The 18,839-nt window shown below is 35.4% G+C and overlaps 1 protein-coding gene across 1 annotated transcript in view; it reads right to left on the reverse strand.

Annotated features, from left to right (window-relative positions):
* Window positions 1–18,839, reverse strand: part of WDPCP (WD repeat containing planar cell polarity effector) — a 346,888-nt gene that overhangs the window by 276,764 nt on the left and 51,285 nt on the right. The window contains exons 7-9 of the mRNA XM_055329451.1: window positions 11,111–11,225; window positions 8,344–8,477; window positions 4,614–4,805 (exon numbers count right to left, since the gene is read on the reverse strand). Coding sequence (XP_055185426.1) covers window positions 4,614–4,805; window positions 8,344–8,477; window positions 11,111–11,225 — 441 coding nt within the window. The remainder of the gene's footprint in view (window positions 1–4,613; window positions 4,806–8,343; window positions 8,478–11,110; window positions 11,226–18,839) is intronic.

Raw genomic sequence — 18,839 nt, forward strand, 5'->3', positions numbered from 1 at the left:
ATTTATAAGAACTTCTAAATGCTTCTTTAATCAAATTATGCTATATTAAAAGTTGGTCATATCTTTACTTTTCCATTAGTCGCTGATCCTCTAAATCACTGCAAAAATGGTTTTTAAATTTTATATGAAAAAAGTTATCCTTATGGGGTTATATTTTCCTATGCCTGACAACAGTTTTTAAGGTTTAATAGCTCTGCTTATTTGTTTTTGATTAATTCCATAAACGAATTCAGGTGACCTCTTCTGAAGAATCTCTTGAAATTACCACTATACTCAGAAAGCTTCATCTAATCCATGCAGCTGAAAAGCTAAAATACTTGCTCAAATACAAAGGTAAAGAAAAAAGTTGTGTTGTCATCACATTTTTGACAAAGCGAATGAATTAAATGGTAATAACTTTCCAAAAAGCAAAGCATAAAGAGTATGTGGAATTTAAATAAAAATAATTACCGTGTTATATATAATAATCCACACATACACCATTAAAAACTGTTTTTAAATGAATTTACTGATAAAAAATTTTTTGTACACACTATTGTATATTTTTCAAAAGAAATTTTTTCCTAGACTACATAACTCTCTGCTTTATGCTTCTAATTAAGATATGTGCTGTTGTTTATAGCTCTGCGGTGTGAAATTAGACCAGGAGTTTTCTAATACCCATAAAATAAATTTAAAATATGTTCTTCCTCTGAAAGACAGATAATTCAGTCACAGAAAGCTTATTTCTGTGTTTCCTTTGTTTTCTTTTTTTTTTAGCTGCTTGGTAAGCCAATTTTCTACTTAGAATCTATTGTTAAAACTCTCATTTGGTTCAGTAGGTGGGCTTTATCCTTTCCATGGTCTGTTATGCAAAAATGATGGCTCTAATTTTTTTTTTTTTCAGTTTGCTATAAAGCAGTGTTTCTCAACTTGAATGCACATGAGAATCATCTAGGGAACCTGTTAAAGAATACCGGTGCCCCCCTCTCCTTCTGGATATTCTGATGTACCTGGTTTGAGTGGGCCCATTTATAAAACCTCTGCAAGTGACAGTAATGTGTTGTGTTGCAAAGGCTAGGAACCACTACTCTAGAATCTTGTCACTTTCCAACTAAAAGCTTATTATATTTTCTGATTTAATTTGGATGGGAAACGCTTTTTTAAAATTCTATAGTTTAACAGATACAAAGATTAAATTTCTTATCTATGAGGTTGCTACTTTTTTACTTTGAATTTTAGAGTTTAAGAGTTTATTGTATCTTTTATTCTGATGATTAGTTCAAGAAGACTATTGGTGGCCAGTGAAAAAAATTTAAAGACATATGCCTGAATATTACTTTTATAGACTAGTGGTTTTTGTTCATATTCTAAAAAACGTATTACAACTAATTCATAGCTAAAAATTATGTCTTCACATGTGAAAAAAGAAACAATTATTTTCCTAGAGATTTCTTCCAAAGACGTTCACCTTTTGCATATGTAAGTTCACATGAGGTTCTGTAAAAGTAATCTTCACAAATTTTTTCAACAGTTTAACTTTGATAGAATGACTGAAAGGGCCAAATCCAAGAAAAAGCTACATTTGCTAAAAAAAAAAAAAAAAAAGAAAGAAATTTCTGTATCTTAATATAGTAGGATTGAAAAGGGGGGCATTAACTATGCAATCAGTGGTGAATAACTAAAAATCATGTGCAAGTATCATATACAACTTTATGAAATCTATTCAAAAACACTTACACAAAATGGGTAATTTTCCAGAAATACAAATTAAAGAAAATGACTTCAAAAAAATCCCCCAGAATTCCTGGGAAAAAAGCAGCCCTTAAAAATGGAATCTGTTCTTTAAAAAATCTACCTTCCTTTAAGACACCACACCCAGGCAGTTTTATAGATTTTACCAAATGCTCAAATACCAGATAAATCTTTTGGGTTCAAAGAGGAGATACAGAAAAAGCTAGCCAAATCACTCTAGAGGGCTAGTACAACCTTCATACAAACTTAGAAAGGATAGTAAAAGCAAGTAATTTGTTTGCCAATCTCATATTTGAGCAAATTGTAAAGCCTCTTTAATGTTTCCTCCTTACTATCTCCCTAAGTAGAATCAATCATTCCCCACTGGCTCCTAGGATAGCTTACACACACTCTATCCACAGCATCATTTAATGCTTTAGTGCACTTACACGTTTTCATATTTGTCTCTCATTGGTGGACACCAGGATCCCTGCAGGAAGGGATATTTTTGTATTCATATCCCCTGAAATGAAATACAGTGTTTACTCCACGGTCACGCTCAATAGTTGTTGAATGATGTGGAAACAGAAGGAAGGGCCTTTCAGGTAGAAATGTCAGTAATGTGTACAGGCAGGACATGGAAAATAAGAAGCGGTGAGTTAACCACTTGGCTACAAACATAGTTTTGTATAAGGAAATAACGCTGGAAGGGTAGGTCAGGGCCAGTCAGGGTGGGCTGTCAGTGCTGAGGCTAAGTTTAGTTTCATATCTAATAAAGGCATTTGAGCAAGCACTGGCTAAATAAGATCTGTGCTTCAGAATCCAGATGAGCACCTTATAGAGCTGTCACAGATCTGGAGGTAACCTCTCTGGTTGAAATCCATCATCTTAAAAATAGAAAACTAATGTCAGAGGATGGATGATCTACCTAAGGGCAAAGAACACAGAATTAGCTAACAGCAGGCAGAAGCTTAGAGGGAGTAAATTTGACTAAGTTTACACAGTTAGTATGTATATGGTCCAACCAACAGGTAAACTAGGTTTGTCCAACTCCAAAGTCCATGATCTAGATGACACTAGGAGATAAGGTATGTAGACCATATGCATACCCTTTAGAACACTGCTAATTTCGTGTAATACGCTCATTTCAAATACAGGTAATTTATGTAAAGTATAACTAAATTATTTTTACCTTTATTATAAGGCAGAATATTTAATAGAATTCTAATTAGCTTTATTACAATCATTTTGATGAAGTCTTTTACTCAATTAGCTTCTGAACCCAAGATCAAGAAAGCAGTGGGCATGAAAAGCAAGTGAATAGGAACAAAGCACTTCTTAGCCTCACAAATCCACACTTAAAGCATTATAAGTGGTTTTAGTTACTACAACAAAATTGGAAAAGTTCCAGAAAAGGGTTAATTAATTAATTATAAATGACTCTGCAGTCTTAAAAGGCAGCCTGAAAGTTTGTAACACCAGAAGAGGCAGGTAGAGATAGAAAAAACCTGGACTTGTTCATTATATCTCAGAATTAAAGCCCAATAGATAATAGATTTAGAGGAAGCATAGAAACATACCACTGTCTTACTTGCCTTAAATCCCAATACACCCGTCACAAGTTGAAAATGCATTTAATACACCTAACCTACCGGACATCACAGCTTAGCCTCACCTAGCTTAAACATGCTCAGAAATTTAAATTAGCCTATACTAGTTGGGCAAAATCACTTAACACAAAGACTATTTTATAATAAATTACTGAATATCTCATACAATTTATCAAATAGTGTACTGAAAACAAAAATCAGAATGATTGTATGCATACAGAATGGTTATAAGGGTATCGGTTGTTTATCTTCATGATTGCCTGGCTAACTGGAAGTTGTGGCTGACTGCCACTGCCCAGCATCATGGGAAAGTATCCTATCACCTATCATAGACGAAAAAGATCTTTTGATCTTTGAAAAAGATCAAAATTCTAAAGTATGGCTTCTACTGAACATGAACTGCCTCCACATCATGGCAAAGTCAAAAATCCTAAGTCAAACCATGTATAATCTGGGACTATCTATATTTTACTCAGGCAAAAACTTGAAGAAACAGGAAGGTTGCTTTTGTTTTAAATTATAAAAACAGAATTCCATACTCAAAGTACTGGTCCAAGGTGAAATTACCAACATAATGAATGATGCTGGAACCACTGTCAGGAATAGGTGGAGTGAACTACTGTCATTGCCTCCTAGATTAACCCTTGTAGTGTTTCTGTTTGAGGCACAATTCTAGACTGAGAAGGCCATTGCTCTACAGCCGTCCTTATAAATTCTTGCCTCAGCCATGGTTTGGCACCACAGTCTTCCACAAAATAAGCACTTGACTGCTGATTCAATGACTGAAGTATAAAGAAGGTGATTGATAACATGGCTTTGGCAGGCTGGAAAGTATGGGCAAACAATAATGACAGTACTAATAACGATAATAAGAATCACAACAGTGGTCCATATTTGAGAGTTTACTATATGTAGGTATTGCTCTAAATGAATATATTAACATACTTATCTTCATTAACTCTATTTTTCAAATAATGAAAGCACAGTGCACAGAGGTTAATACCTTGCTCAAGGACAGAGAGCTAGGTAGTGGCATAGCTAGGATTTGAACCCAGAAGGCTGTGTTCTTAAATCATTGTGAGATTCAGGCCAGCCCTGGAATTGTCTGTTTACCCTATAGATATGATACTTTTAAGAACCCCCACTTTTATTCATAATTTCTTTCTTTGAGAATTTAGAAAAATAAATTCTAGGCTTAACAAAGTATTCATCCTTATTTCAGAATAGAAAAACTAATAATCCTATTTTATTTGCTCTTCAACAAAATGTATATATTTGCTTTATATTTACCTCCAGTCTTCCTTGAGCATAACCTAGGAGCAGCAGATTGGCTCTGTCCTTCTCAGGAGAAATGGGGGCCCAAGGCCAAGCATCATCACTGACCAATGGCCACCAGCAAACAACTATATCCTGAACACAATTGATAGCTAGACGACGCTCTGTTGTTCTGTTTACTGGGCCTGGTATCTCGTAATAGGAAATCTAATGATCAAGGAAAAAAAGCATATGAGAATCATTTTTTAATGCAAAATCCTCACAGTATTACAAAAATTAAAGCATCTGTAAATGTAGATAAATGCAAGTAAATATGCATGTTAAACATGTGCTTAAGGAGGTGTCAGAATTTACCAAATTCTTTTGACACATATATAAAAAAGACATATGTTCAAAATTCTCCCCATTTTTAGCAGAGGAAAGGAAAAGGAGAAATGTGAGTTAGGGAGGAATTGGCTGTAGCAATCCCAATCAATACCAAAATGTACAGTCATGGCTGCCTGACAGCATCGACCTACACATAGGATTTAAGACCAGCTATATTAAATGACAAGTTCAGTACTGCTGACCAAGAGTATCTCACTACTGTTTAAGACATAACACTTTAACAATGACTGACAACAATAAAAGGAAAAACAACTTGAGGAAACATCACTTTAAAGAATATATGAGACATATACACATATATTCTGCATAAAGGGATAAGCCATAGCATCATGCGTAAAAGTTTATGCAGCTTCTGAGAATTATGCTTCTCTTTCTTAGGAAGGATTTGTAGAATTTATTATTCAAACTATGTTATTTTGGAACATGGTTATTTGAAAACATAAGCACGGCACCATCTGGGTGACACATGCCAAGGAAATATAGATTGCACCGTATTTCTGCTTAAGGAATTAATGGAAGGTTGATAGCTTGGAAGGAAAAAAAAAAACTATCTTGCCATTGCTGGTCAGCAATAATCGAACCACTTTCTGGGGATTAAGCGCATGGCTAAGCCTACTGGACCAGACACTAGCAAAGGGCAGGGGGTCTTCTTATCAGAGAAATGCTTCTGGAGCCAGTCTCACTACATGACAGATTGCTTTCATATTCCTGTCTGCAAGGCAACAAAGGATGGCAGTAATGCGATAATGCCAGAGTGCAATGGGTGTTAAGAACCCGTTGCATTTATGTATTGTATTTAGTAAATAATCAGGCTCATCCAAATTGTGATCTCACCACTCAACCAAGGCCATTAAAATCAAGGTTAATGCTTTAATAATCCTCTGCTATTTTTTTTAATATGGTCAAAAGGAACCCTTTTCTATTTGCATGGCCATAATATTATTGACCTCTTCATCCTCTGAATGCACATCAAAAGGAACTGAAATCAAAGTAATTACCAGTGTTGTTCTCTCATGGTAAACATTTAACTCCTTGCACTGTCCCTTCCCTGTTAAATAAATTGAATTGGATTTTTAAAATGTAGACTGGAAAACTTGTTAAAGGTCAATCGTTTTTGATATTTACCCTGCAATTTTCTTTGCCAAAATTATTTCATTCTGAAAGAATTAAATTATGGTACAGCTGTAAAGAAAAGCAGAATTATAATATTCTACACTATTTCTTTGTTTTAAAATCCAAATGGGCAATGACAGACAATACAGATGTACTTTAGGCTTTGAAGTGCAAATTCTCATATTTATGCTCCCAATATCACTATTATAACTACTTATCTTCTTGAGATAAGTACCATAATGGAATTGCTAAGTCCTTACAAATAAATATACATTATTTGATGTCCTATTGCCATGTAAACATGTTACTTACGAATTTCTAGATGAGAAAATAGAGTTAAGAGACTGACACTTTCATTCCTCATAGTGCAAACCATGCATGTTAACTGAAATTTCCTATTTCCTGTGAGTTTTTAATGGCATTAGTATTCTATCATGATGGTCAACAGGGCAAGTAAAGTGAACAAGTTTCTTAAATTATCCTTCCAAAAGACAAATGGCAGTTTTTACTAAGTTTTTAAATACCTATATTTTAAATACTGAACCAGAAAGAAATCCTTGGGCTTTTCCAAAGGGAAGTAGGTCACTTCTCCAATGTATAGAAATGATGTAGAGTGCCCCTGTTCTCAAACACAAAGGCAGAAAGAATAAACAATTCTTTTAAAGTGAAGAGTCCATATAGTAAGTCTATTTTTCACACCTTCTCGTAAGAAAAGATGACATTCTGACAGTTTCCCTCTGATCTCATTAATGGGCAGCTACTATCCTTCAGCTAAGAAGACTATTAAGCTATCCATTATACCTAAGTTGAAAAAACATCATATAAAATTTGACATAATAGCATTGAAAACATAAAAAGTTTGAGTTAATGCATATTGGAGCATTTCATTAATTTATTTATCTTTTACATATTGGTGTATTTTAAAGACCAGTATTTGTAAATAAGCAACATTTCAAATAAATCTACAGCTGGCCAACCTGGAAAATAATATCCCATTAAGAATGCTAAGATCAGTTTTTTTTTTACTAATCAAAATATAATATATGAGTACCACTGACTTCAATTAAAGAAAATCAATATTATACAAAATGTAATGGAAGCTCCATAAAGTTGGCAAATAGAACCAAATTACAGTTTATTACCAGAATGAAAAACTCATTTAATATACTTTATCCCATGTTGAAAATCTTTTTACAAGACTAGATGTTTCTACCAAATAAATTTAAATCCTCCCCATACCACTACCACCTCAATCACAGTAAGAAATAATCCCAAAGGGCAAAAGGTTAGCCTGAATACTACTTTTTCAGAAACACACACAAAGTTTCAAGCCACAAAGCTGACTTCTAAAAATCTTTGCCCGTATTATGGATAGATACTCTGCGTATGGCATAAGTGTGCATCTTTTTTAAGGAAGCTGTATATCAGCTCTGTTCCCAGTGAACAGTGAACTGTCTCAAATCCACGTCACAGAGGCTGGATCAATCTTGCAAACACAAGTCATTGCTGAAAAGAGGCCTTGAACTGAAACAGCCTGGAAAATGTATTAGATACTCATCCTAGCAGAGTGTGTGCCTTCCAAGCAGTTAAAATGTAATGTGGCAAAACTTATATGAAACACATCATTTAAAATAAAAATCCTGCCTTAACAGATGTAAAATCCCTGATACAAGGAAACAAATTACCTGGAGTTAGTGAAGGGAGAGATATAAACATATGAAGGAGATTTTGTTTTGCATTTTTCTCTATTTATAGTTGGGTGTATGTGTATGTGGGGGGTGAGGGGTCTTCCCACTCCCTTGTTTATTACACTTTTTTATTAACCTCTGGAAGTGCCTTCTTTCTTCTTTCTTTTCTTGTGAAACGGAAGCCAGAAGGATAGCCAAGCTATCTTTGCCTAGAAAGGTGATATGAGGTCTTACAGAAAAATGAGAATAGTATATATACTGCCCTTAGCAAGAAAACCATTTTCAAATGTGTGACTTGTCTTTATTATCTATCTTTGATTTCCAAAAATACTACATAAATTGCTCCAAACATGCCATTATTAGACTCTCATGATGAGAGTAAACAAGAAAAGGTGGGAAAGCCAATATTTTCATTGAAACAACCATAATCATATAATTAACTCTGGTTTGTCTGAAATCTAGAAATATTCAAGAATAATGAGTATAATATCAATCAATGTGATACTCTAGTATGCCTTAATAATTAATAATACAACTCTATAAATTGAAATCTCTACCTTATAATCCAAAGCTGAGAGTTTTTCCAGTCTTTTGTTTGTATCAGGAGAACCCATCTTCTTGGTAAACTGAATAAAACATAGTTTGTTTTGTGCCAAAAATGATAGGATGATGAAACTGTCTGTGAGAAGAGCTAAAAAACAAATACAGATTTGATATCATAAAATACTAAATTAGAATAAAATAATGAATTGAGAAATGTTTTCACCAAAATATTATGAAAAGTTATTCTCATAAGATAAATAACAATTGAAATAACTAGTCTCCTAAATATCATTATTTTACAAGGATATTAAATATATCAGAAACAATAATCATAAATTTAGTCATGCATGGATTTGATACTTTTTTCCTTTTTTCCTAAGACCATTTTATGATACACTGATGTTTGGGGACAATAACCAAGTGAGATACATTTGGAACTAGAGCTAGAAAAGCATAAATTAAAGATTATTTCATATCTGAATGTAAAGATTTACTTTTATTTGTACTTAGCCTTTAATCCTGTATTTACATGATATAAACCACGTGAGAATAAATTCATTTTTTAGGGAATACAGATCAATGTTTTCCACCAATTTTATTCATTCATTCATTCATTCATTCATTTGTGAGTGCACATGCACACAAGCAGGGGATGGGGAAAGGGGAGAGAAGCAGACTCCCCACTAAGCAGGGAGCACAACACAGGGCTCCAATCCAAGACTCTGAGATCATGACCCAAGCAAAAGTCAGATGCTTAACTGACAAGTCATCCAGGCATCCCTGTATGTTTTATATTTTTAAATTTCTCATCAGTGAACCTTCTTTCATCAATGAATACAAGCTGAATGAAATAAAGGGTATTACGCTCAATATGCACATCACATAAGTTAATATCTAGTAATGAAGATTAGCAAAAATATTTCTACAGCTTTATTTCTAATGCACACAAGTAGGTAGACAATTAAAATTCATGAGTTACATAAAGGGCTATTAATGTTATAAATATTATTGATAAAAACTTAGTATAATAGGGATTTGTTTCATATATTTTTCTTTACTTCCATACCCCTGGCTATGCAAGCAGCAACGAAGAGTATATCTACACAATTACAGGAGAATCTGGAGAACTGCCAAGAAATCACATTGTTATCATGGTCTCATGAGAGTGTATTATTTTGGGTATAAATAAAAGAAACAAGTAAAAAGAGATATCTCAAAGACATGAATAGTGTTGGAAATCTCCTTTTAATTCTTAGAGAGGAGCATCAACACGACAAAATCATCACAGCCACTATTTTGTTTGCAGTGTGAACAGAGGGGTCAATTATTACACATATGAAAACGGAAACTCTTCCATAGGAAGCTTCCTTGACACCATGTTCCTGTAAGGAAGAAGAAATGGCATACTTACAATCCCATCCCCAGCTTATTATTGTCATGAATGTTGCTAATTATAGCCATCCTGCAAAGTGCTTTTCTGGAGGATGATGAAATTGTGTCCAATTTATTCAGAGGTAGCTAGTGAGAGCACATGGCAGAAGGAAGGTTTCTGTATTCTCACCTCTGTCCACTAGCTCACACTTTGTTTTGATTATTCAGTTAGGATAAAGAGAATTTTCAATCACTAATGATAATGCCACTTGTTTCTTAAACCTTTTTACCTTCAATAAAAGAATATGACCTTAAAAACCTCAGGAATCAGCACAGTATAGCAGAAAGAAAATGGGCTCTACAGCTAGAACCTGGGTTACAATCTCAGTTGTGTTATTTTCGAGCTGTTCCTTAGTATCTCATTTGTGGGCATGTTCCTTAGTGTCTTAGCTTCAATTTCTTTATTTATAAAATAGAAATAACTATACCATATAACGCTTTTTTGGTTAAATAAGTAGGTTGACATGGATCTTAGAGCCTTTTAGGGCTCAATAAATGTCAGTATCCTACCTTTTTAATAACTGGTTTAAAATATTTTTTCATGTGTTTTTTTAAAGAGTTATTTATTTGAGGAAGGGAGAGAGTGCATACCCACATGTGCACGGGAGGGTGAGGGTGGGAGAGGGACAATGGGAGAGGAAGAGAGAAATCCAAGCTAACTCTGACTCTGTGCCAAGCATGGAGCTCAACACAGGGCTTGACACCGGGCTTGATGTCTGACCTTGAACTCACAACCCAAGCCGAAACCTAAAGTTAGACATCCTACCAACTATACCACCCAGGTACCCCTTGATTATGTGCTTTGTAGCAATTATATACTGATTATGGTACACTTAAAAGGATCCAGCTTTATCTAGTATATTTGGCATTGGTTTTTGATATTTAGAAATATTGCCTAAATTTTCTCAAAAGTTAGTATTCATAGATTTTGGTAACAAAGGATCTTCCTACTAGCAAATTACAGATTTTTTTTTTTATTGGTGCCTGTATTGACATGTTTGGGTCATTCATTCAAAATTCATTTGAAAGTGAAAAATATTTGAAATGTCAATAGGGGATTAATTTTGAAAGAACACACACAAAAAACCCCACCCTGTTTTGAAAATATGTTCACATTTTTTAAATGAAAAAGTGAAAAATACTCAGAATATGAGCCCAGTGCTTGACAAAATTTTGGTATTAAATATTAGTCAAAACCTGTATTGGTCCCAGGGGTTGTAACTATGCTATTATAAGCGATTACTTGTGTTTGCAAGTCCCCAGTGGTAATAATTAGTGTACCTGTTGACACACTATTTCTCCTGCACCACTGTTTATGTAGGCAATTGATTTGCACATGGGGGTAATTACCATCACTGATGGAGTCAGAGATGAGCTTCCCCACCAGGCTTCTGTCAATCACCACTTTCTCCAGCTGTGGCCCAGAGAGGCTTAAGGACACCAGCACACCTGAACCAAAGAGGAGCTAAAACCAGGTAAAGGAGTCAGAGGGGGAGAGGAGATATACTGAGAATTAGAGTCTTTTAAAAAAAAATCTCTCTTCAAATATATAAATTATAAAGATATATATACATAGGCATCTACACCATGAAATTATAAAGAGTTTTTCTTCATCAGAAACAATCACTGCCATTCTGAGTTAAAAGATACAGGTGACTAAATGATGCCACACAATAAATGCAGTGAATAAAGCTTTGTGCAGAAACTGAATTTAGTCCATGATTATCAGTAGTCTAATCATCAAAACACTTAAAAAGCACCCATGTAGAAGTAACTGTTTTGCATTGCATTCAGAAATCTACTATGTTCTATTAAAGTATTTCGAAAGATTACTATTTATGTCAAATTAAGAGATTTCTGAAGGTTTGCTATACACCAAATATAAAAAGATGCTACATTAGACTATAAACAGTGAACGCTACAATTTATTTGGAATTTAAACCCCACTTCTACAAACAAAGATCTTGTCAGTTTATATTAAAATACATGTAAATCTAGGCAACTAAAGTAAAATGTCAAACTATAAAATTCATGAATAAATAATACATACCACAAACAATTTCTCAAAAAGAGATACACATAGTAAAATAGCTGGGCTTTACCAATACCAGTGTTCATCCAACCACCCAAGAAAAGATGACTGGATATCACCATTATGATGTTATACTGCTCCTTTCCATTTGTGGCAACATAATTCATTCATCTCCAAATGTTTAAAACTTCTGAAAGGACTATGCATATGCGTATGCTTGTTATCTATGAGATTATGAAATATCAACATTGGAAGAAATTGTTTCACCTTCAAGGCAACAGACTCAAGGCAGATGAATCATGCAATAGCATATGGTATAAAAAGAAAAAAACCAATTGTCAGTAAACTAATTATCAACATGCTAGCCAAACTCAAAGACAACTATGATTTTAAACAAAACAGGGGAATTCCCCACCTACCTAGGCATCATGTCCCAGCTAGAAAGGATGATTCTGTGTCAAGACATATTTAGACATGTGTGAAGGATGAGCAGCAAGAGGGACCAGGCTAATATAAAGAAAGACTATTACTTCCCCACTGCACAACAGATTCCAGGCATATGAATAGGAAAAGAAACTGAAGTGTCCCACATGACTTAATAGATTGTCCATTTAATGTCAAAGCCCCTAAAGGAGGCAGACGGCATGAAGATGTGATCATTTTTATTCATTTGGGAAACTAATAAGAACATTTGTTCCAAGAATTTCAAAATATTCACAAATTAATCCCTACTGAATTACATCCAGCCCTGCAATACACTTTGATGGCTAACACTGATATTTCCCTTTGGGAAATTCCCCCATAACATAGCACATGGTCTTTACTTTAAATTCTCCCTTCTCAGGCAGGCAGTTTTAGGGTCATCTTTCATACCTAGTTCCCCCCTATGTCACAGCTTTTTTCCCCCTCCCCCATTTATTCAAAACATGTCTAAGATCTGTTCCTTTTCTATTTATTTTTATCTACTAAAACTTTACATCTATAATCTTGAGCATCTCTTTTCTTAATTATCCACTGACTACCAGCTCTTTATGGATACTGGCTAGGCAACTTTTATCTTTGTTTCTTCAATGTCTAAAACAATACCAGGCATACACTAGGTGCTAATGAAATGTTTGAAGAAAAAAAATCATAATTTAACTCATTATAGGATCAGATTATTCATGGTCAGAAAGAAACTTAGTCTAATCTTCCACAAATATGGAAGTTCCTTCTGCAGCATCCCTTCAACCATCCCTCAAGTATTCAGTCCATGCTTGAATACATCCAGTGATTAGGAGTTCATTATCTTACTAATTGATTTAGAGATCATTCATTTTTTTCATTCAACAAAAACTGAATGTTGATTATATGGCAAGCACTAAACTAAGTTTAATGGCTCAAAAGAGAATAAAATATTATCCTCAAAATAGGTTAAAGGCAGGTTGAGAGGGGCAGAGATACAAGCAAATAAGTGTAATAAAGTGCTACTGCTGGTCCTATTATAGGAGTACATACTGGGGAGACTAGGGATATCGAATAGGGAGATGGTGACACTTGAGCTGAGGTAAAAATACTGCCTTCCAAGAACTTCCATAATAACCTGAATTTTTCAATAGCATATATTAAAATATTAAAAGATAGTAACAGTGTTAAGCATGGACTCTGAAATCGGAATGAAATCAGCATTGGTTCTACCTCTTACTAGCTATGGGACCTTGTGGAGTTACTTAACTTCTCTGTAACTTCATTTCCTCATCCAAAAAGATAGAGTAACATCTACATCATAGGATGAGCATTAAATAACTTTTTACAAACAGTATTTAGAATGCCTAGCACATAGTAAATGTTTGCAATTATTATTATTCGACCAATACTCGTATGATGTGTATTCACTATACTCTTTGCCATCTCTGAACACCTATTTTTGTCTTTCTAAAAATCTTGTGCCCAGACTGGACTCAATACTAAATAGGGTACACTAGACTCCAGGTGAGTTGTCACCAGTACTATCCTTTTGTCACCTTCCCCAGTTGCTATGATTTCATAAGGATATTGTTTCCAAGATATGTGCAAGTTCCTCCAGAACTGCAGAATTTAATTTGTCCAAGTCCCAAATTTCTTACTCCTTATTTTCTGCTCTTAGGCACCAGCATCATGAACTAACCCTCATCTCCTAATAGTAACTGCTGTTTCTATGTTTGAGCATTTGCTATCTCAGAAAGGTAATTCTAAAAGACCAGTCTTGTGGGATGGAGATATAAAGTGCAACCTGTGAGAGTAAGTAAAAGGTGGACTTAAGCTAGAAAGGATTCGAAGGGTAAGTGTCAAGGTACAGTAAGAAAGAAAGCATGCGTGCTGCAGTAGATACCACATGGAGATAGGAGCAATGATTTGGGAACTGTGAATCCTGCCCACTGAGTTTCAGCATTCCTTCAGAATCTTTGTTCAAAGGATACGTGCAGCCACTTATCCTTATATTCAATTCACTCATTCCACAAATATATATTTAGCATTTTGTAAAAGCCAGGCCCTATTCTAGGTACTGAAGACAACAGCAGTGAACATAACAAAGCCCTTGCCCTCCCTCACCTCAGGGAGCTTGCATTCTCATGTAGACACAAGGTACAGTCAAAGAACTTTGGTATAATGTCAGATGGCAATAAGAACTACAGAGAAGGGATCCCTGGGTGGCGCAGCGGTTTGGCGCCTGCCTTTGGCCCAGGGCGCGATCCTGGAGACCGGGATCGAATCCCACATCAGGCTCCCGGTGCATGGAGCCTGCTTCTCCCTCTGCCTGTGTCTCTGCCTCTCTCTCTCTCTCTCTCTATCATAAATAAAAAAAAAAGAACTACAGAGAAAAATAAAGCACAGTAAGGATGGGGATTTTAGGAGAATGCTGTTTTTAGGAGAATGACTAATAAAGAAAAAAAAAACCTCTCTAAGGAAATGACATTTGAGTACAGTCCCAAATGAAGTTATTGAACAAATCATAGCATTATTTGGAGAAAGGGAATCGAGGCAGAGAACTGCAAATGCAAAAACTCTAAGGTCAGAATGTGCCTGGAATGACTGAAGAAAGCTAGGGCAAAGTAGCTAAGGGGAAATGAGTGACAGTGATATATATTCATAGAGGATGGAATCAAAGAGGTAGCTATAGGGCCAGGTTAGGTTGATGAGAAATTACTGGATTTTAAGCAGCAGAGAATTATAATCTAATTTATGTTTTAAAGAGGGGTATGGGCAAAAGTAGAAGCTAGGAGACTATTAGGAGGCTATTGCAGTGGTCCAGGTGAGAGACGATAATGGCTTGGATAGAATGGCAATGCTAGAGGAAATGATATGTGGACAGATTTGAGACATATTTTAGAGGGAATCAACCAGGACCTGCAGAAGGACTGGATATGGCATACAAGAGAAAAACTCAAAAATATCTGGGCTGAGCAAGTGGATTTAATGAGATAGGCAAGACTCAAAGAAATACATATTTAGGGGGAATCAAAAGTTTGGTTTTGAACATGTTAGTTTATCGTGTCTGTGGATATATGAGTAGAGATATTGAGTAGACAACTAGAAATGAGTCTGAAGCTTAGGGTGATTTAAGGGCTGGAGATATATATTTAGGAGTCATCAAGAATATAAAGGTAGTGTTTAAAGTCATGGAACTGGATAAGCTGTCCTTAAAAAATGAGTTAGAGAGGTCATATGGTTGGGGCCACAATCCACTCTGACTCATATCCTCGTGAGAGGAGGAAGATAAAGCAGAAAGTTCGCTCTTTCTCCCTCTCTCTCCCCCTCCATGTCCACAAACAGAGGAAAGGCCATATAACGATATAGTAAGAAGACTGCTGTCTATAAGCCAGGGTGAGGGGCCTTAACAGAATGCAACCCTGACAGCACACTGATCTCTCTAGAGCCATGAGGAAAAAAAAATTTTCACTCAATCAATAAAAGTTGAAAGAGAAAGAGGCCCATGGTCTGAGGTTTGAAGCATTCCAATCTGTAGAGGTGTTAAAAGGTCACGTTAGCACTCTTATTGAGTTAGTCTGGGTACTCATTAGGATCAAGCTATGTGCATCATTATAGATCTCTAAATGTCTTGTGGCCTAGAGGTATCTCTGACACTAGATTTTGAAATAAGAAGATATAGATAAATAAGCTAATTAACATTTTTATAAAACAACCTGTGGGAAAGCATAAAGTTTCCAAGTACTGGTGCCAAAGATAGTCCTGGATATAGTAATGGAGATAACCAGAATCAGGAAAAAATTGTCTGAAGTTCAGGAAAAGAATATTCAGGTTCAGACAGGAAAGTGTTTCCACCTGTTTCCCAAAAAGGTTTGCTTTTAAACTCTCTAAAATAAAAATGGCCTACATAAGATTCGGCAGATCAAGAAGGAAAAGGGACACTAAGATATTGTCCTATCTTGGGATGCCCAGGTGGCTCAGTGGTTGGGCGTCTGCCTTTGGCTCAGGGCGTGATCCAGGGGTCCCAGGATCAAGTCCTGCATCGGGCTTCCTGCATGGAGCCTGCTTCTTCTTCCTCTGCTTGTGTTTCTGCCTCTTTCTCTCTGTGTCTCTCATGAATAAATAATTAAAATCTTAAAAAAAAAAGATATTGTCCTATCTTACTGCAAGGAATTGGAGAATTCTGACAGGTCAGAAAATGAAAAAGACGAGAGAAGTAAAGGAAAGCCACTACAGAGCAGATCTGAGCTTGAGAATAGATCCACAGGATCAATGGAAGGCCCATGAGATTTCCCAAAATTGTTCCAATTTTAACGTTCTTTGTGCAGAACATGACTAGGGCAAAATAAGAATGAAAACTTCTTTTCTCAGATGGCCTCGTAGACAGGAAGTATCTTTCTTATTATTTCTGCTTTGTACATGTTTTTTTCCATTGACTTTATCATCTCTCCTTCTCATTTTCTCCAATAAGCTCATACCAAAGAGGCTTTCTCTTTTAAAAAGTGGCAAATGATTCCCACAATCTTCAGATGGCTCTTCGAGTGATTTCTCCTAACCTTAGATTCAGTATTTAATTGGAGGTGAAATGGCACTGGGAAAAGAAAAAGAAAATTACATCAGATGATACTATTAATCCAAACAAAACATAAACAACCACAAGAACCTGAGTTTCATTTCATCCACTAGGTCAAGATGTGAGTGCCTCCCATATAATGCAACAACTATATAGAAGGGGATACAATGGTGAATAAGGAAGACACATGTTAGTAGAGTATATAAAGAATACAGGAGAAGACCTCGTTTCAGAGAGACATGGAGGTTTGGTTATGATTAATAGTTGCTTCCTAGAAGAGAGAGTTTAATACCCACAGAGAAGAGTGGGTCTCACACTTGGTCTCAAGTATTCAAGAAGAACTGGTACAATAATTGTGAATGAGATGTTTTATAATAGTGATCAAAAACAATCCCACTGAATTCAATATTCTCATTGGTTAAGAAAACTCTCCCCAAATCCATGTGATTATTATCACATCTGAGGAAAAAAATGAAAAGTAAAGGTATACAAGGTCAGTACTAAAAATCAACAATGAGTAACAGGCTCAATCCATGATCTGAAAATTAAGTTATGAACAGGCAGCAAAGACTGATCTCCAAAATCATTAGCAGATAGATGGGAGACAGCAGGACCTAAACACTACAATTTAGAGAGGCAATAAAGTATTAGGGCCACTGGAGTGAATTCCAGGGCTGAAGCAAATATTTAAGGTTTTATAGAGCCACTCTCATGGAGGTCCAGTGAATTTACATCACAATGGTACACAACACCTCACTCAATTCTGTCCCCAATCCAATCCATGGGATTAATTCTGGAGAAACTGAGAGCTATAGATAGTCAAACAATTTTACATTGTGGAAATCTTTAATGAAGAGTAGTGTCACTGATCATTTTAGCAGATAAACTGCTAAAAGAAAGATAACATGTCTTCTGTAATTTATTCCTTCTTTCAGCAAACATTTGAGTATAGAAGGAAATCATGCCTGACTAATCCATTAAAGTAGAGAAACAAAAGTGAATGCAGTTAAGACAAGGACGAAAAAAATTTAATTGACTCACCAGAGGGAACTGACTTAAGGACAAGAAACAAAAGGACAAGAAATAAATAGGCATTTTTCTGGATGGAGAAGTGTTAACAATGGGGTTTTCCAAAGATTTGTATGGTGTTACTCAATATATGGAATAGATACATGCCTAGAAATTTGCCCTGCTAGGTCTATTTCAATATAAGAAATCTCATTTTCTCACTTACTATGAGTAATGCTACTTTTTATTCCCTAATGTAATTTTCAAGCCACCTCTTTTATGTTTATGTATATTACATAAAGTGATGATTCCTAGAAAATATTTATAATCATGGTGAAATTCACACACACAAAACAAGTCAAAAATAAATGTCAGTAGTTTTATTTTATTTTTTAAAGATTTTATTTATTTATTCATGAGAGACACAGAGAGAGAGAGGCAGAGACACAGGCAGAGGGAGAAGCAGGCTCCATGCAGGGAGCCCAATGTGGGACTCGATCCCAGGACTCCAGGATCATGCCCTGGGCCGAAGGCAGGTGTCAAACCGCTGAGCTACCCAGGGATTCCCCTATTTGTCAGTAGTTTTAAAGATCAAAAGAGATAAAAGCAGTGGTGAAAAGTGAACAGGAAATCATATCAGATAGCACAGCACTTTTGTACAAAATTTTATAATTTACAGAGGACTTTTATACACATTATAATGTCTGTAAAATGCTAGTACAACTCTGGTACCTAATAAGTATAAAAGTTAAAAAAAAAATAGTAACAAGGCTAAGCTTCATACTTACTAACAATCAGGAGGGTAAAGCAACTAACCAAAGGTCTCATAATTATTTTTTTTTAAAGTCTCATAATTAGTGGGAAAGTAGACCAAGACATAGGACAGATCCGATATTCTCACACCACTGAAAACTAACATCCTTAACTCTAATTTCTCCATTTACCTCCATGTTATATCCCATCCAGTTTTCCTCTCTGTGGCTCTTTCTTCACTCTAAACCACTCTCCCTCTAAACCAG

Source organism: Nyctereutes procyonoides, unplaced genomic scaffold, assembly GCF_905146905.1.
Source record: "Nyctereutes procyonoides isolate TBG_1078 unplaced genomic scaffold, NYPRO_anot_genome, whole genome shotgun sequence".
Taxonomy (NCBI): Eukaryota; Metazoa; Chordata; class Mammalia; order Carnivora; family Canidae; genus Nyctereutes; species Nyctereutes procyonoides.